Here is a 19,892-nt window from a genome sequence, read left to right as displayed (position 1 = left end):
CTACTGTACTGAAGTGTGAGGCCAGCCCCGGCCTACCTACGTTAAATTATCTTCATTATTCCTGTTCTTAGGAAAACCAACTAACCCTACACCTATATACCACTATTTCCTAAAATTTCTAATCACCACCCCATGAAGTCTTCTGCAATGTCTCATACACCCAGGTTATTCTCTGCAGTTAACTCACTACCCCATTCCACTACTTTGACCCTATCTGCTCCTGCACCATGCCAATGGCCTGGGAGGACGGGACACCACCACTCAACACACCCTGTAACTCTTCTGAAGTCAAATATCGTATACTCTCAGGATTCCTCACCTTTTGACCCATCCTACTGTACTCTCTTCACTGTATCAGCATACAACAATTTCTTCTGCTGGTCCTCTACTCCACAAAAAAGTAGCACATTACTGCCACCTACTGACCAGCCCAGATATAGCCTAGATTTGCACCAGGTGTAAAGTTGACTTGAAACACCTCAAATTGTTTTGAAAAGGATATTGGAAAGCGAAGTTACATCATGAACGGGAGTGACTGTAGTGTCTTTAACTTTAATGTTTTATTCTATCTCGTAACCTTTATTTTGACTTTGGTTCAAATGGTTTAAAACATTATAAAACATTTGTGAGCAAAGAACAGCCGCAATATGGCCCTAGACCCCACCATAGATAATCAAACTCAAATTGAAAGACATTTCCTGATGAATCAATAAAACAAAGTCAACTTGGAATTCTTATAAAAATATAAATTTTATGTGTGTAAAATAAGTATAAAAGATAATAAATAAACATGAATGATACATCAACAATAATCATGGTCAAAATAATGTGTAGTAATTCATTTGTAAATAAAAACAAACAATTAATAGTAAACAATTAAAAGAGTAAAACATTCTCTACACAAAAACGTGCAAACACTGTCCACTGTAGTTGACTTAACATGAAAGGCATTGGCAAACATATATAAACACCACTGACTTCCCTTTGACGTCCCTTGATGCAAAGAAAGATAAAAGCTGACAAACAAAATGGTAACATTGTACATTGAATATCAAACACTTTTTCTTTTCATATTAAACTGAAAATACAAGCTTGAAAACGTCTTGTTCAGAATAAAAGCAGTCTATTATATTACAAATTCTAATATTTACAGTTATATAAACAATTATTATTCAACATAACTTTCTCCAATGAATAGTCATTAAAAATGTGGATGCTTATTTATATATAATCACTGACAATAAACGTTGAGAAATATAGCAGACACTCATACACAAAAGTGCCCAAGCAAGCACACACACACACACACACACACACACACACACACACACACACACACACACACACACACACACACACACACACATTCATTGAAGCTCCTCATCGCTGTCTTCCACTTCCTGGATGATAAGGTCAGCTCCTGAATCTTCTGCCAGGTCGTCATCATCGGTTACCAGCCAACTCCTCTGTGTGTCTCCATCCTCCTCCTCCCCGTCCACCCCCAGCAACAGGGCAGGCTCCTCGCTAGCCCCCTCCAGGCCATCGATAGGCAGATCCTCACAGCCCGTCTCCTGGATGCACTCAGTACACATTCGGTAGCGCCGCAAGCCCTCACACACTACTCGCCCACTTTGCTCTGTCACCTGACGCTTACACTTCCTGCACACCAGCTTCCTGGCCTGATGGATCTGTAGAGCATCAATCAGGGAAACAAATTGAGAAATTATACAGGAAAAACACTAATAGAATGTCTACACCTGTAAATCTGCCCACCATGTTTTAGCCCTACATGACTCACCGTCTCGAAGTGGCTGCGAAGGTGCTCCAGGCGGGTGAAGCGTTTGTTGCAGGCCTGGCAGGGATATGGCCGCTCGCCCGTGTGACAGCGCAGGTGCCTCTTCAGGTCTGCCTTCCTCTTGACCGTGTGAGTGCAGAACGGGCACTTGAAGCGCATGGAGGGGTTAGGGTCTAAAGTGAGATTTGGGGGACATTAATTAGAACCTGTTTTAACCCTAAGAACCTAATCATTAGTAAGGGTCAATAATAATATCACCGCGCTCACCTTTGTTAAAGAGTCCCACAACACCCACAATGGTAGGTAGAGTGGCATACAGTTCGTCTGCCTTCTGTGCCATTTGTGACCGGGCCTCTTGTATGGCCAGGGCCTCATCTGTTGAGGAGCGCATGCAGTAGGGTTTCCTCTTGCCAGCCCCTTTCCGTCTGCGCTCTGCACGAGGCCGGGCAAACTGGGGCTCCTCTGCATCCGGCAGCACCTCCACCTCAGGGCTGTGCTGCTGGCTGGGCTGAGGGGAGCTGAGATCCTGCTTCAGGACTGGAGTATCCAGGTCCAACTCCTTCACCAGGTACCTGGAGGACTGGGGCCTGGAGCTGTCGTGGGTCCAGAGGGCAGAGGGAGGGCTGGTGGAGGTGGCTGCTTGGTGGTCTATGGCGTTGTCCTCCCTACCCGCCTGAGGATAGCTGTTCTCAGACAAGCTGAGGTAGCGGACATCATCCTCTTTGGCACTGATCTCTAGGGAGGACTTGATGAAGTCCTTGCAGTAGCTGATGACGTTGTTCATCTGCAGGTAGCTGGCAGCGGACATCACCTCGATCACATTGTGGCTGGAGAGGTCCAGCTGTCCAGAGTAGATGAAGTCCAGGATGACGGTGAACGTGTCGGGGCTAAAGACCTCGAAGGAGGTGCTAACCGGCTCAGCGCTGTCATCGGCCCCATGGGAAAGCAGCATACGGAAGTAGCCGCTGCTGCCGAAAAGGACATTGCGGTGGGCCTTGAAAAGCTGGCCCTCCACCAGAACGTTGCAGTCACAGAACAGCTCCTGACGCCTCTGATTATCCAACTGCTTCAGCAGATAGCTCTGGTGATCGGCTGTGATGTCCGTATGGTACCACCGCTGGGCCTGTCTGCAACACACAACAGACATATGTGACAGGTGAATATAATGTCACACAAAAATTATAATAAAGAGGAAAATTGTTGAGACTGATCACATGATCTGGATTGTAAAATCATTCAACATACAAATATGAATTCACACCACCAGGATAAACTGAAATAAAAGTGAATTCAATTAATTATTTATGAAAACAATTATACACCCCAACATTTGCAACTCTCATCCTCTTGTGTAACCATCACTGACTGCCTTTTGTTTTCTAGGTGGAGCCAATCCAACTCAATGATTTATATACACACTAGATGACTAGTGGGGTGCTGTGTTGAAGCCACTGTGCCTCTATCTTGGCACTCCCCCACTTTGTAAAAAAAATTTGAAAGCTATAGTAATTACTTTCATTTTTGCAACATTCATTTTAATCCATACTTTTAAACTATATTATGTGAGCTAAACATACAAATAAAATAACTGTAAACAATATTTTAAGAAATTCCTTTAAGTATTATATTTTTTTAGATTACTAATGTTACTGTCCCCACCACAGCAAAAACAAGATGGACAAAAGTACATGTATTTAAGTCTTTGAAACATTTAATTAAAATACTGCAGTATTCCATTCATTCCTATGGAGGACTAGGCCTACTAGGGAGTGCCAATATGGCCGACTCGTGGCTTCAAAGCCTCTCAATGGCCAATACATAAATATACTACAATCCAGGGTTTATATACGGCATTGATCCAACTCTTCAGAGAGTCAGCCTACTAGTCCCCAACCTGCACCGTGAGTGGCTGCCCCAGCCGTCAATCAAGCGTTTTATTATCTGAGGGGCTACACCCGACTCACTGACACCATCGGGTAACGAAACCCTACAATCATCCCACAGGAGAATATAAACCCTCACCAGAAAACTCTTCACAAATAGAAAATTACAGTAATGAGACATTATGAATGTGTGCTGCTCTTATACGCAGAGGGCATATTTGCTTTGTGGATTTATTGTAGGTTTTGGTTGTTTAAAACCATGTCAAAATGTTCTCGTTTAGACATGTATTTATCCCTAATTACTTATATCTAATTAGCTGATAACGTTTTTTTTAAAATCAGCATTTCGTAATAAATATATGGAATACACGAAGAGCTGCATGCAGCACTGCGCCCACTTAACGCCCGGTTGGAGTGGATACCCTAGAAATCAAAACAACGAACTAATTCCCTCCAATATATATAAATCAATATACCATTTAATTCAAAAGCATTTACGCATCCATATCTTAAAATGACTGTCAACAATAATAGGCGACTACTCCGCATCGAAATAAAATCGGGTAGCTTCAGTGTCTGTGCGGGAGCGCAGGAGAGACGCCCACTTACAGCTCCCGCACAATGGAATTACAGTAAAACAGATATATTATGGTAGACTTCAATCGATCATGCACAAACAAATACGAATCATAGTTTTATCCCAGGGGCCAACGGACCGCATCACCTTCACACCCGATTTTGGTTCCATTGATCACCCCTTTCATACCCAAACTCCAGAGCTCAGTAGGCTATGAGCAGCGAAGAGAATTTCCGTGCTGCGGAACCTAGTGCATTTTCCTCAGGCGAGCGATGTCCGCAGGACCCGCTTACGCCCTATAGGCTAGACTGCTTACCCGCGCTCTGTTTCTGCCAATGCTCTACCCACGACAAAGGTATCGATACTCACAGGTGATTTGGTTCGCCCGTTGCCCGATATGCCAAATTCGCCCCCATCTCTGTCACCATTGCCATTTTTTTATTTTTAGTTGGCAATTTTACTCCTTCTTTTACTGGTTCGGGGTACACATTCGCTCCACTTCCTGCTCAGCCCTAAAGACCGAAACCCGTTTATAGACCGAGAAAAAACGGCAGTGCTGACGTGGGTGTTTAACTGAGCGCCCGAGGGCCAAGGAGCCACTTAAAGTACAAGTGCCCCTTTTAGAGACTATACTCGCCCTTTTCGGCCTTGAAATGGGAAAGTATTGAAATAGTAACATTCCTAAAATACCTGATCCTCCTAATTTTTGTTTAAAACACAATTTGAACAGATTATTTGTTTTAAAAACAGCCTATCCCATAGCCACAGGAAGTATGGTGCTGAGGGTGCTGCAGCGCCCCCTGATAAATCAAAATTTAAAACAAATAATCAATAAAAATAACATAAATAAATATTGTTCAACAAAATTAGTGAACTTGGCCTTTATTACTCCTGTATTTATACTCCTTTATTACCGGGCGGCAGGGTAGCCTAGTGGTTAGAGCATTGGACTAGTAGCCGGAAGGTTGCAAGTCCAAATCCCTGAGCTGACAAGATACAAATCTGTTGTTCTGCCCCTGAACAGGCAGTTAACTCACTGTTCCTAGGCCATCATTGAAAATAAGAATGTGTTCTTAACTGACTTGCCTAGTTAAATAAATAAATGTATTAGCAATAAATATTCCTCAAATACTCCCCCCCAACACATAAACTCTTACCAGGGTCGCCAATGAAATCAAAACACAATACAATTTATTTTATTTCCCCATTTTATAGCTCTAGACTCAACTATTAAATAATTACAGAACATGTCTATGACAATATAAATGTATATAAATGACAAGACAAACAGATATAAGACATGGTATTTTTTTATCTAAGCATTATAGAATAGTCTTAGTGAAAGTAGCTATAAGGAATCAACAACATAATATTAAATCATTATGAAATATAAATCATTCATTTTGTCTTGAGGTCTCTTCATGTGTGAATGTGATATTTTTTTTGTTGCTTTGGCACCAGTAATTTAGGAGGAAGTGAAGAAGGTACTCAATGAGATTAACATCTCATGAAGACGGGCCGTTATTGGTGAATCCGGTTGGGTTTTTGGACTGCCAGCGCCACAGGTCCTTACCTTGGAAGACATTACCAGAGGCATGACATTATTACATTTTAGTCATTTAGCAGAAGATAATTGATCTTATCCAGAGTAATTTACAGGAGCAATTAGGGTTAAGTGCCTTGCTCAAGGACACATTGACAGTTTTTCACCTAATTGGCTCGGAGATTAGAACCAGCAACTTTTCGGTTACTGGCCCAACGCTCCAAACAGCTAGGCTACCTGCCGCCCCGTATCATTATTATACATTATGCTCTATAGAATCAGGATTGTGCTGAGCACTGGGGCTGTCGTGGTGTGATGACAAATGATGTATAAACTCAGAGTAACAGTTACAGCAAGTGGTAGGTAGTTCATTAAAGGTTTACTTACACATTCTCTCCAGGTTGAAGTCAGCTTTCCAGCCCAGCTCTTTCTCAGCCAGACGGGGGTCAGCATAGCAGGACGCTACATCTCCTCCTCGTCGGGGGGCAATCAGGTACATGATCTGTGGCAAAGACAATCATAACAGTACAACCACCCCCACGTGAAATCGTTTGGTCTGAAATTAGCGGTCAGACAGGTATCGCTTGAAGTAGCTGCTTTCTACACATGAAGACCTAAAAAGGATTCCATTCCCTGTAATTAAGAAGTAATACATATAAAATACAGGAATACTGATGGATGAAGACTCTGAAGTTTTAAAAAAAAATGGTCAAGTCACTCACCTCTATCCCTGAGGCCTTCTCCATAGCCTTTACCATCTGGAGCACAGAGTAACCCGTTCCTGTTCCTAAGTTATACACCTAGAGCGAGATGAGGGGAAAATGTCTCATCCATTGTCTTATAGAAACGTGACAAGAGCAATTGTGAATGAATGAGGAAAGACAGGACACATGAAACATGTAACAGTGGGGTCAGGTAAGCCAGCCTGTATACTGTACTTTGCATCCACAATTGTTCTTCAGTTTCTTGAGAGCAGCTATGTGTCCTTTGGCCAAATCCACAACATGGATGTAATCTCGCACCCCTATAGAGAAGAAGGATTATTCACAATTGGATGCATTTCTGTAAAATAAACATGATTTGACATTTACCATCAGACAAGGTTATGACTGATTGATTGAAAACAGCATTGAATATCAATCAACCCTCTTTTTTCTTTAAGCATAAAGTCAGTCATCATTACCTGTTCCATCAATAGTGTCGTAGTCATTCCCAAACACATTGAGGTGTTTTCTTCTACCAATGGCAACCTGGGTTAGAGAATAGAAAGCCACAGCACCTAAAGTTAAGTCAATTATACTCAACAAAAATATAAAAATGCAACAATTTCAAAGATTTTACCGAGTTACAGTTCATAAGGAAATCAGTCAATTTAATTCAATTCATTAGCCCCTAATCTATGAATTTCACATGACTGAGAATACAGATATGCATCTGTTGGTCACCGATACCTTAAAAGAAAATGGGCCTCACAATAGGCCTCAGGATCTCGTAATGGTATTTCTGTGCATTCAAATTGCCATTGATAAAATGCAATTGTGTTTGTCTGTAGCTTATGCCTGCCCATACCATAACTCCCCTGATACCATGGGGGCACTCTGTTCACAACCTTGACATCAGCAAACCACTCGCAAAACACCACGCCATACACGTGGTCTGCGGTTGCGAGGCCGGTTGGATGTGCTGCCAAATTCTCTAAAACGAGGTTTAAAAATATGGTAGAGAAAATAACATTAAATCATCTGGCAACAGCTCTGGTGGACATTCCTGAAGTCTCAAAACTTGAGACATCTGTGGCATTGCGTACACATGTGTAATGATCATGCTGTTTAATTAGCTTCTTGATATGCCACACCTGTCAGGTGGATTGATTATCTTGGCAAAGGAGAAATGCTCATTAACAGGGATGTAAACAAATTTGTGCACAACATTTGAGAGAAATAAGCTTTTTGTGCGTATGGAACATTTCTGGGATCTTTTATTTCAGCTCATGAAACCAACACTTTACATGTTGCGTTCATATGTTTTGTTCAGAGTACAAAACTACATCCCGGTGAAAATAACAGAAATTAGAAAAGCAATAGTTCAAAGTGGGATACCACATAATTCATGGTGGATAAACATTATTTGTGGTTACCTGGGCGACATAGGGTAGCAGGTTGTTGGGGATGCCCTGAGGGTCTTCTCCGATGAGCCCAGAGGAGTGAGCCCCAATGGGGTTGAAATACCGCAGCAGCACCGAGTTCCAGTCCTGGGAATACATGAAGTAGTATGGGCATTATTATCATTATATACATTGTTATACAAACTGTTATTCAGGACATCTATCATGCATGGGATGTATGTGACAGATGGTCAGGGTGTGTGTTGAAGAATAGAGAGCCTGGAGTAGGTACAGTACCTTCTCTGCCTTACACTGGTCCATAATCATCTCCTCTATGAAGTACTTGGTCTTGCCATAGGGGTTGGTGCACCCCCCAACAGGGTGCTGTTCATCTATGGGAAGCCGCTGGGGGTCTCCATACACTGTGGCTGAGCTGCTGAAGACCAGATTGCGCACGCCATGAGTCTGCATCACCTGGGAGACATGCAGATGCACACACGACACACACACGGACAGCAGCCGTTGAGACAGCAATCTAAAGCACACACGCTTAAGCATACAGACTAACATCCCGAGGTTGGTTGAGATTATTGCAAGCATTGCGTAAACATTAGTAGCTGCTCATAAATTAAGACAAAACAATACACACCAGCACCCATGCACTTAGGTAGCAGTTCTCGGAAAGCAGTCATTACAGAATAGGTCACTTCAAATGATGCAAGGCAAGCTGAGATTGGGGTGTTCTAACTTACCTCAAGCAAGTTCATGGTTGCAGTGAGGTTAACCTGATAGTACCTCAATGGCTGCTCAACTGACTCACCCACCGCTTTCAGACCAGCAAAATGCATTACAGCACTGAATGAATGCTGTTAAGACATTAAGACAGAGACAAACAAGTAAACCCTTAATAAAGACAAAGGTGAGTGATGTCTTGAGCAAAACTAATAATAGGGCCAGGAGCTGTCCCGGAACACATGACCTGAAGAGTAAAACTCTGGTGCCTAGTTACAGCAAATGCATTGGAACACTGTTCAGCAGGGATGAGTGTAGTTTCTAACCTGTTTGAAAAGCTTCTCCAAGCCTGGGCGGTCCAGCAGGTCCAGCTCATGGAACTCAATGCTGGTGTCCAGGATCTTCTCTATCCTCCGCAGGCTCTCAGGGACATCTCCTTCTCCTCCATAAAACATCAGGATGTGGAACAATGATCAACACACATGCATGTGCACACACACACACACACACACACACACACACACACACACACACACACACACACACACACACACACACACACACCTTTACTGTAACTGTTCTCACCCAAAACAAACAGTAACTGTCAAACAGATAACGTGCGTTACATCACTATCACTCTCAAAGTTACGCCGGGCAAACTAAGGACACTTACCTCGGACAGCATTGCTAAAGTTATCTATGACCACGGGGCAGAATCCTGCCTCAATCAGTTCCACCACACAGTGGCTGCCGATGTAGCCTCCTCCCCCAGTCACCAGGACCTTCTGTGCCATCCTGAATGCCTGCCTTACAAAGACAGAACACATCACACAACAGCAACACACATGACAACAACATTAGTGGACACAGCAACATACTAGAGACGTGTTCAGATCGACCTTATTGAAATCCTAAAGATCAATGTCTAGAGCTTTGCAGGAAAAACAAATGCGGAGGAGCATGTTTTATGATGAACAACTCATGGTGTGATTATAGGAATGCACTAACCCTTAAGAGAGTTTATGTTCCCTGCTCATCTTGTGTCATTTCTCCCAGTGTACATACGTATAGATTGCATTTGATTACTGCTACAGTGCTGTTTGGCTTGTTAAATCAGATTTGCCCCACCATTCTTCATTTCTTGTATTTTTTCCCACACATTTGAATTGTTTGACATTTTACTGCATTGTTAGGAGCTACACAGAACAAAAATATAAACCCAACGTAAAGTGTTGGTATTACAGACAAATGAGTATTTCTGTCTGTAACAAAGCCCTTTCATGGAAAAAACTCATGATTGGCTGGGCCTGGCTCCCAAGTGCTGGGCCTATGCCCTCCAAGGCCCACCTATGGCGGAACCCCTGCCCAGTCATGTGAAATCCATAGATTAGGGTCTAATGAATTTATTTCAATTGACTGATTTCCTTATATGAACTGTAACTCAGTCAAATATTTGAAATTGTTGCATGTTGCGTTTATATTTTTGTTTGTGATGTAACACAAACTGTGTACACAACCAATAAACTTTGATTTCATCGGACTTTCATTAGACTGTAATAGTATTTCAGGAACAGCCCAGGTTACCTTTTGTCTAAGAGAGCAACCCATAAAACCTGGAGGGCTTGTCAAGCTACAATTTTTTTAAGAGGTATGCGGTTCGGCTATTCAATTTCAATCCCCCACCCCACCCAGTCCCACGTCACCATTCAGTGCACCTGTTCGACCAGGATATAGAGGATGAAAAGATAACATTGGTGCAGTAAAGAGAGGCTGTGTTCGAGAGGATAAAAATCATAATGTATCATGGGTAAATTGTGACTGACTGACCGATCTACAAACCTATTTATAACTTTACATCATAAATAACTACTCATTATTATTTGTAGATCCGTCAGTCAGTCAGTCAGTCAGTCACAATTTACCCATGAGACATTACGGTTTTGATCCTCTTGAACATTGCCAGTGTCCCTAATATCAGATTACACTGTAGATGCATTGAACATGATCTGGAATAAGACTGATTCCTGGCCTTTTTTTGTGCATTTCCTGACATCAAGGAGACACATCAGCATAATCAGTCAGTTATAAAATGTCATTGGACTGCTGCTATGTTATGCTTGACTCTCTCAATCCTGTCTGTAATAAGTCATCCGCCACTAAAGTCTTAAATCCATTATACAGTTTATAGCGGCAGTAAACAAGTAAACATTCATTCAACTCTTCTGATTTTAGTTATTGCTAAGCTGTCATCACTGGATAAATCCTAACACTGTCATTCACCCAGAAAATCATTAATGAATGAAAATACTTACTTGTACGTCCTTTACACCAAATTAATTGTATTCCCGGGAAGGAAGACGTCCGAGGAATATAGGAGTGTGTAAAGGGCTGCTTTGACAGAATTAAGCTATCACCTGAGACAAGGGACGTCTCTCCCTGTCCTGTTTTGACATATTTCTTGCTTCCTGTTCAGAGAGAGACGTGGAGCTGTGTTAAGTCAGAACAATCAGATACTACATCCGGTAGCGTATAGCTGTTTTTTTTTTCAAAATAAAAGCCATGTTTACTGGATTGAATAATATTAACTTTTTTGTGCCTCCTCATGACTATTTAAACATATATTCCTGCAGTAGAGCTTTCTCTTCGTGGAGACTTAAGATGTTATAATTGTATTATCAGAAATTATAATATTTGACTTACAGAAATACGGTCTATTTTCTATTTATCAGAGAGGACTTTTATTTTTGTAAAGTCACCCGGTTCAGTTAGAAAATCTACGGACCACTTGCGCTAACTTCCTGGCACTGAAACGTGAATGGCGTCAAACAAGGAAGCCTCACATGCTCCGACGTCAGAAATCACTCGATGGAAACCACGCCTTTGACTATTAGACAGTACAGTGACTGTGGTGGCAGAGAGCTTGGGGCACTATTGGCCAGAGGCCAGATGTACCTATCTATGCCCACATTTAAGGCATGGAAACTTCAGAAAAAAGTCTAACAATTCAACCCTTCCTCTCTCTCTCGTTCCCTCTCTCTCAATTCAATTTCAATTTAAGGGGCTTTATTGGCATTGCCAAAGCAAGTGAAGTAAAGAATAAACAAAAGTGAAATAAACAATACAAAATGAACTGTAAACACTCACACTCATAAAGTTCCAAAAGAATAAAGACATTTCAAATGTCATAATATGTCGATACCTAGTGTTGTAACGATGTGCAAATACTTAAAGTACAAAATGGAAAATAAATCAAAATAAATATATGGGTTGTTCTTCACTTGTTGCCGTTTTCTTGTGGCAAAAGCTCACAAATATTGCTGCTGTGATTGCACTCTGTGGTATTTCACCCAATAGATATGGGAGTTTATCTACAAGGTAAGAAGGGCCTTCGATGCCATCAAAAGGAACATCAAATTTGACATACCAATTAAGATCTGGCTAGGAATACTTGAATCAGTTGTAGAACCCATGGTCTTTATGGTTGTGAGGGCTGGGGTCCGCTCACCAAACAAGAATTAACTAAATGGGACAAACACCAAATTGAAACTCTGCATGCAGAATTCTGCAAAAATATCCTCAGTGTACAACGTAGAACATGCAGAGCAGATTAAGGCCGATACCCGCTAATTATAAAAATCCATCGAAGAACACACACACACACACACACACACACACACACACACACACACACACACACACACACACACACACACACACACACACACACACACACACACACACACACACACACACACACACACACACACACACACACACACACACACACACCACAATACATTTATAAGCTTGTTGATACTCTCCCCAAAGGGTACACACTGATAGAATCAATGTTGTTTCCACGTAATTTCCATGAAATTACACTGAACCAATGTGGAATAGACATTATTAAATTGACATCTGTGCCCAGTGGGTCTTCGCTAATGAAACACGAACCCTCAAAGCAGAACAATGCCTCTTTGTTTGTAGGCCTAAAACAATTTCTTTAACAAATAAGAAAAAAACATGTTTCAAAATTGCACAGTACAACTGATATTAAATAACCATCTATTCCCAAAATGCAAACAGATTCACTGACGTACACGAAAAGTTGCCAGACCCAGCAATGTCCCACTGGCCCATTAGAGAGTGTGGCTCTGAGACAAGGGGAGAGAGAAATATGATACAACCGAAAGGATTTCATCATAAAATCTACATTTAGATGTCATAGTATTGTAGATGTGTGTTTCAGTGTGTCATCTGTAAGGTCCGTATGGTCTGTGCAGTTGACAGATATAAAGGAGTGGAGGCATCCCCACATGAATGCCTATATGAAATAATATGTTGTGCCATTTTTGAAACCCTTGCGGCAGTCCTGCCTTGCCAAGGAACGCTGGCAGACACTGTGACGGAGGAGAGAAGAGGGAGAAAAGAAGAGATGAGAATTTGGGGGGTACAATTTCCTCACACCTCAACTGCTTTCTCTAAAACTGGGGGAACATGAACTGAGGGGAAATATTTGAGAAAGGTAAACAAAATACTTTTGGAACAAGTACAGATAAAAATCCAACAATCTCCAGGAGGCCCAAACAAAGCCTGGCACTAAGTACAAAAGGGAACATTATTATTCAGCTCAGAGAAGAACAACACATGTTTTTATTTATTTAACTAGGCAAGTCAGTTAAGAAAAAAAATCTTATTTACAATGATGGCCTACTGGGGAACAGTGGGTTAACTGCCTTGTTCAGGGGCAGAGTGACACATTTTTACCTTGTCAGCTCAGGCATTCGATCCAGCAACCTTTCCTAATACTGTCCCAACACTCTAACCACTAGGCTACCTGCCGCCCCATGAACCACAGGCTTTCACAGATTAACAGCCGGATCAACTTTCTCGAGCTTTGGACTGAGTCAGGGGATTTGACTCTACAGAAACAACCCTTCTGCAGTTTGGTGCTGGATATACGTTGGTGTCTCCTCTCTCTGTAAGTTTTTATTAAGAAATAGCTCTGTCTGTGTTTGACTCGGAGAGCATTTGTGTGTGTGTGTGTGTGTGTGTGTGCTTGCTGTAGGATGCAGGTGCTATGGCCTGGGCTGGGGTATGGTTGTGTGTGTCTGTGTGAGTGTGTGTGTTAGTCCGATCCTTGGGGTGCCCCTCCAGCACCGTAGCTGGCTGTGTCTAGAGGAGAACCAGGAGAGGACGGAGGGGGAGTGGCCGTGGGAGGGGAGAACAAGAACTTAAGTGTGTGTGTGAGGCACATGGTTCTGTGTGTGGCTCTGATGGATGTACCTACCCCAACCTGTGTCAGCTGAGAGAGGCAGCCAGCCGGAAAGGGACCACTCTGAGGCTCACTGGACAGGAACCATGCTACTCTGGTGACTATAATCAATTATTATTATAGCATCAGTCAGGTAGAAGCTATTGGACCATGAATACAGTATAGAAATTGTTGCTGTTACATGGTTTATAGTTTTATAACTTAGCACTTAACTATAAATCATATTTTTTAAATTCACTACATTATTACATTTCTGAAAAGCCATGTGGATATGTTGTGTCAAAACAGCCCAAATGTAAGCTCACATGTCTATATGCCGTTCCTCTCCTGCACAGCCCCTCGCATCTCCAGAGCCCCCAGAGACCTGTCCAACTATACTGGGAACAACATCGCGTTAGAGCCCCCAGAGACCTGTCCAACTACACTTGGGAATAACATTGTGTTAGAGCCCCCAGAGACCTGTCCAACTACACTGGGAACGACATTGTGTTAGAGCCCCAAAGACCTGTCCAACTACACTGGGAACGACATCTTGTTAGAGCCCCCAGAGACCCGTCCAACTACACTTGGGAACGACATTGTGTTAGAGCGCCCAGAGGCCTGTCCAACTACACTTGGGAACAACATCTTGTTAGAGCCCCCAGAGAACTGTCCAACTACACTTGGGAACAACATTGTGTTTGGCTGTAAGGTCTCTGCATTACAGCCAGGAGTGTTAGAGCCCTCAGAGATCTGTCTTCCCATTACCGCCTCCATTCTCCCAACCTTTATTGACACTCTCATCTCTGAAGGGACCAACCGGAGCTAAGAGTTTTGGAAAAGCGTTCCAGCTGAATCTGGTTGAGAGAATACCAAGAGTGTGCAAAGCTGTCATCAAGGCAAACAGTGGCTATTTGAAGAATCTCAAATATAAAATATATTTGGATTTGTTTTACACTTTTTTGGTTACTACATGATTACATGTGTGTTATTTCATAGTTTCGATGTCTTCACTATTATTCTACAATGTAGAAAATAGTAAAAATAAAGAAAAACCCTTGAATGAGTAGGTGTTCTAAACTTTTGACCGGTAGTGTACACAGTCTCTACCTAGCTGCAGATACAGAATCTCCATCTCTCAGATGCAGGAATCTACTTCTGCATCTCCCACAATGCACTGTGGGAGACATCTGCATCCACCCGTCTCACAACGCTCAGACAGGGTGAGTCAGAGCTGCAGATACTAACCAACCATAAGGGACTCAATATGTAAGAAAGGATGTTTTTCCAGTCAAACACTGACCTTTGACTTGTTTTCATATGTATCTCCATCAGAGCTGAGGGTTCTGAAAGGCTGTCTGGACGAGGAGGAGGATGAGGGGAATTACTATGATGATACTGAGGAAGGCAGCGATGACAGGCAGACAGAATCTGGAGACGAGCTGGTGAGCTGTGGGTCTATACAACAACAACAGTGTTTAACTTACAGAAAAATGTAACAAACTGACCAAAGGGGAAGTGTTAGGCGGAGCATGTCGTCTAGAGCATGACATTTCTTAACTACATGTTATCATACTTAAAAGAATACCACATATCAATGGACTAGTTTGTATTTTAGTGCATCATACACTGTTGTTAACTTTTTGTATGTTTTTATGTCATTATTTGCTACATGATGTTGAATTGCAACATTTTCAATTCGCTTTCACTGCATGTAGTTCCAAATCACAGCAGTAGAGGGTGCAATGCCCACTGGGAGTCTGTAAATACTTGCATGGTCCAAAAGAAATCACTGGTCCCTTCACATAGAGAGAGAATAAGAGAGCGAGAGTCTATCTGAAAGACTGAAATATGTGACCATCCAGAGGGACTGTCTGTGTGTGTGTGTGTGTGTGTGTGTGTGTGTGTGTGTGTGTGTGTGTGTGTGTGTGTGTGTGTGTGTGTGTGTGTGTGTGTGTGTGTGTGTGTGTGTGTGTGTGCGTGTGCGTGTGTGTATGTGTGCCTCTCCCTGCCCGAGTGCTTGTTAATCCTCTCCTCTCTTCAGCTCATCCACTGGTCCCTGCTGGATATAGAGGCTCCATATGAATGGCAGCCTGCATTAGCACTGAGAACCTTTCACAGCAGTCTGTGTTAGTCAATGCTGATTAGAGATTAGAAACCTGTGGGGAGACACAGTCTATCCAATCTTAACTCTCTCTCTTCCCTCCATCTCTCCTTCCTTTCTCTCTCTCGCCCCCTCTATTTCTCACACATGTATTCCTACCCTCCCTTTGTCTTCCCATTACCGCCTCCATTCTCCTAACCTTTATTGACACTCATCTCTGAAGGAACCAACCGGAACTAAAAGTTCCTTTCATTTAGCATGCTAATTGATGATTTCATGAGACGTTTCATCATGGTGTGGAGGCTTCCCTTCTGCTAATTACCTTGTACAAACTACAATCTGATATAACGGATATGAGTCACAAATACAATTATTATAGGCTAACAAATACAGATTGAGATGCTGAGGATGAGTGACAGACTGAGAGCAAGAGAAAAAACAAGAGAGAGAGAGAGAGAGAGAGAGAGAGAGAGAGAGAGAGAGAGAGAGAGAGAGAGAGAGAGAGTGAGCATTTCACGGTAAGGTCTACACCTGTTGTATACGGCGCATGTGACAAATAACATTTTACTTGAAGATAGTTGTCAATTTACTGTAATTCGTTCAAAGCAGGACAAAACTTACACACACACACACACACACACACACACACACACACACACACACACACACACACACACACACACACACAGACACACACACACACACACACACACACACACACACACACACACACACACACACACACACACACACACACACACACACACACACACTCACACGCACGCACGCACGCACGCACGCACACATGCACACACACACACACACACCCATTCCCTCAGATGCGGTAATGTCAATACTGTGGTAAATATCCTCATTAGTGGCAGCAGCAGTAGAGAGCTCAGTGTGGCTAGTCCTTCAGACTCCACCCCAACCATCTCTCTCATTAGATCTCCCTTGACTGATGTACAATAATACTCATCTGTGCCATATAACTTATAGAGCTACTTGGCCAGCAGAATTTCATATTATGGGATGAATATCTTTGAATTGAACTAATATATCTACACCCATCAACTGTAATGTTATCGATGCCTCTAACCATCGGCCTGAATGCCCATCTGTTTAATGAAGCTTGGTGTGGAACAGGAGTGTGTTCTGAGAGGAAACAGTGGTAGCAGAAGGGGATGTGGTGTAGTGGGTACTGTCGTTACAGTTTGTTTTAATCGCTGTGGTACTATTTTCACACGTTTTCACAACTCTTAGTACAAAACTCCATACTGGTCACACTTGACTAGTCTTGGTTTCATCAGACCAGAGAATCTTGTTTGTCATGGTCTGAGTCCTTTAGGTGCCTTTTGGCAAACTCCAAGCGGGCTGTCATGTGCCTTTTACTGAGGTGTGTCTTCCATCATCACAGAGAAACTCTGGAGCTCTGTCAGAGTAACCACTGGGTTCTTGGTCACCTCCCTGACCAAGGCCCTTCTCCCCCGACTGCTCAGTTTGGCCGGGCGGCCAGCTCTAGAAAGAGTGGTTCCAAACTTCTTCCATTTAAGATTGATGGAGAGATTAAGATTGATGGAGGCCACTGTGTTCTTGGGGACCTTCAACGCTGCAGAAATGTTTTCATTCACTGTCAACTGTGGGACCTTATATAGACAGGTGTGTGCCTCTCCAAATCATCTCCAATAATTTTTTTTATTTTTTAAATACATTTGCTAAAAAGTCTAAAAACCTGTTTTTGCTTTGTCATTATGGGGTATTTGTCACGACTTCTTCCAAAGTCGGTCCCTCTCCTTGTTCAGGCGGTGTTCGGGGATCGACGTCACCGGCCTTCTAGCCATCGTTGATCCATTTTTCATTTTCCATTGGTTTTGTCTTGTCTTCCTTCACACCTGGTTCCAATCCCATCAATTACATGTTGTGTATTTAACCCTCTGTTTCCCCTCATGTCCTTGTCGGTGATTGTTTGATTGTATGTTATGTTCTGGCGTGCGACAGGTTTTGTGCCCACTGTTATTATTTTGTATATTTTGGTCTTCGGAGTTTTGTGAGCACTTATTAAACGACTCCGTTTATACCAAGTTCATTCTCCTGCGACTGACTTCCCTGCCACCAGCATACACCCATTACAGTAGATTGTGTAGATTGATGAGGAAATGTTTTTATTTCATACATTTTAGAATAAGGCTGTGACCTAACAAAATGTGAAAAAAGTCAAGGGGTTTGAATACTTTCCGAATGCACTGTATGTTGTTGATGAAGATGAATCCTCGGCGCCGTGTGCGGAACCTCATTGGCCAACGGGCGATTGTCCAAGTGCCTGGACAAAGTTCAAGTGCCTGGACACATATCCATGCGCGCAGCTATCTCTGAAGATGGTGTGGTAGTACGTAGGCCATTAGTGTATCCTACAAAGCTGCACACCTCATTGTGTTTCTCAATGAAATTGAGCAGGCCTAACAAGGGGAAGGATTAACCTATGTCATTGTGTGGTAGAACATCAGGTTCCACAATGCAGTGGTGGTTCAGGCATGGTTACGGGCCCATCCTCAATTCGTGACCCTATACAGTACATGCCCCAAAACTCTCCTTCCTCAACCGTATTGAGGATTTATTTGCAGCATGGAGGTGGAAGGTGTACGATCACCATCCCCATGAGCGTGCCACCCTTTCTATTGACAATGGATGAGGCATGCGACAACATCAATGCAGACCAATGTCAAGCTTGGATTCACCATGCCAAAATATTTTTCCCGAGGTGCATGAACAATTCACTGTGATATGGATGAGAATTTATGGCCAAATGCACAAAACCCTGTTTGATGCAAATTAACGCTTGCTAAACGTTATGTTTCATTTTCATTCATTTAATTTGTTGCATTTAATTTCTTCCGTTTGATTACAGACAGAACACCTATGTTTTTTTGCATGACTGATTGTTGAGGATGTCTACATTGACCCTTGACTACGCATTTCTGTCAATTTTGTTGGGGAAATGTAAGTGTATTGCCTAATGTGAAAACTGTGTAATCTACTGTAACTTACAGAACTGTAGCATGTTACTATCAGCACTTCTAAGGTCCATTTGAAACACTTATCTTGCATTGCTTGCTATTGCATTAACTAGTAGTTAAAACGACTCAATTAAAAAGATACTGTATCATTATGTTGTGATCTGGTGATTAAACCAATCTTCTCATTACATTTCACAATAAACGTATATATTTAATCAATGGTTATGTGGTGAGAGATGTTTACAATCCAAATGAATGTTAATTTTAGCACTCTTTTTTTTAGATTTAGTGTAATCTTACTAATTTTGACTAAAATATAATTCAGTGTTAGTCACTTTTTTGTCATTTGAATAATGATTTAGTCTAGTTATTATCAAAATTAATGCCCTTTATTTTTAGTCATATTTTAGTCACTTCACATTTTGATTGCTTCATTAGCCTATAGTAAACATAAATCACTGATTTCTATTTGCACAAACATAGCCTTGTACCTTGTACTACCAACTAGCCAACTACCATAGCCTTGTACTACCAACATATTTTTCTGCATAACATTCTATCGCATAATTTTCTTCCCAACATCCAAATGAGTTGTTATTCTAGATTATAAATCACACCCCTTGACAGGTCTCTAACATTTTCCCCAGTGCCACTTTTTCAGTTGGCGTCACTCAATAGAAAATATATTTAGACCAGGGGCTCCCAAACCTTTTCACTCGAGGCCCCCCCTTCCAGCATTGGGGAACATCCCGCGTTCTGCTTTAGACTGTGTAATGGACTACTGAGATGGTAGGCTATTCAATAAATATGTTGTTTCTAACATCTAACATGTCCAAGCAGGAATGCATGATTCAAGATATTTTGATGTACAACCTAATCCAGCGAC

The 19,892-nt window shown here is 42.1% G+C and overlaps 2 protein-coding genes across 2 annotated transcripts; both read right to left on the bottom strand.

The window, feature by feature from the left end:
• Nucleotides 1–731: 731 nt before the first annotated feature.
• On the bottom strand, nt 732–4,792 carry zbtb8a (zinc finger and BTB domain containing 8A). Its single transcript, XM_035742646.2, has 4 exons — nt 4,625–4,792; nt 2,063–2,922; nt 1,799–1,968; nt 732–1,688 (listed from the first exon to the last, which is right to left on the bottom strand). The coding sequence occupies exons 1-4, from the start codon at nt 4,687–4,689 to the stop codon at nt 1,368–1,370; spliced, it is 1,416 nt and encodes a 471-aa protein (XP_035598539.1). The 5' UTR covers nt 4,690–4,792; the 3' UTR covers nt 732–1,367.
• A 632-nt stretch (nt 4,793–5,424) lies between these two features.
• On the bottom strand, nt 5,425–11,110 carry LOC118362372 (UDP-glucose 4-epimerase-like). The gene is made up of 11 exons (XM_035742648.2): nt 10,947–11,110; nt 9,308–9,437; nt 8,961–9,076; nt 8,655–8,768; nt 8,200–8,376; nt 7,936–8,049; nt 6,982–7,048; nt 6,737–6,822; nt 6,521–6,598; nt 6,186–6,300; nt 5,425–5,828 (listed from the first exon to the last, which is right to left on the bottom strand). The coding sequence occupies exons 2-11, from the start codon at nt 9,426–9,428 to the stop codon at nt 5,761–5,763; spliced, it is 1,056 nt and encodes a 351-aa protein (XP_035598541.1). The 5' UTR covers nt 9,429–9,437; nt 10,947–11,110; the 3' UTR covers nt 5,425–5,760.
• Between the last annotated feature and the right edge of the window lie 8,782 nt (nt 11,111–19,892).

The sequence above is a fragment of the Oncorhynchus keta genome, chromosome 29 (genome assembly GCF_023373465.1).
Source record: "Oncorhynchus keta strain PuntledgeMale-10-30-2019 chromosome 29, Oket_V2, whole genome shotgun sequence".
Lineage (NCBI taxonomy): Eukaryota > Metazoa > Chordata > Actinopteri > Salmoniformes > Salmonidae > Oncorhynchus > Oncorhynchus keta.
The sequence above is the reverse complement of the archived record's forward strand: the minus strand, read 5'-3'. Positions and strand labels throughout refer to the sequence as shown.

Coding starts and splice junctions, on each gene's coding strand:
- LOC118362372 (XM_035742648.2), bottom strand. CDS start 9,428: ATGGCACAGAAGGTCCTGGTGACTGGGGGAGGAGGCTACATCGGCAGC. Junction 7,049..7,935: donor TGCTACCCTATGTCGCCCAG/GTAACCACAAAT, acceptor TCTCTAACCCAG/GTTGCCATTGGTAGAAGAAA. Junction 6,599..6,736: donor AGAACAATTGTGGATGCAAA/GTACAGTATACA, acceptor ATCTCGCTCTAG/GTGTATAACTTAGGAACAGG.
- zbtb8a (XM_035742646.2), bottom strand. CDS start 4,689: ATGGCAATGGTGACAGAGATGGGGGCGAATTTGGCATATCGGGCAACG. Junction 1,969..2,062: donor TGTGGGACTCTTTAACAAAG/GTGAGCGCGGTG, acceptor ATCTCACTTTAG/ACCCTAACCCCTCCATGCGC. Junction 1,689..1,798: donor TTCGCAGCCACTTCGAGACG/GTGAGTCATGTA, acceptor GATGCTCTACAG/ATCCATCAGGCCAGGAAGCT.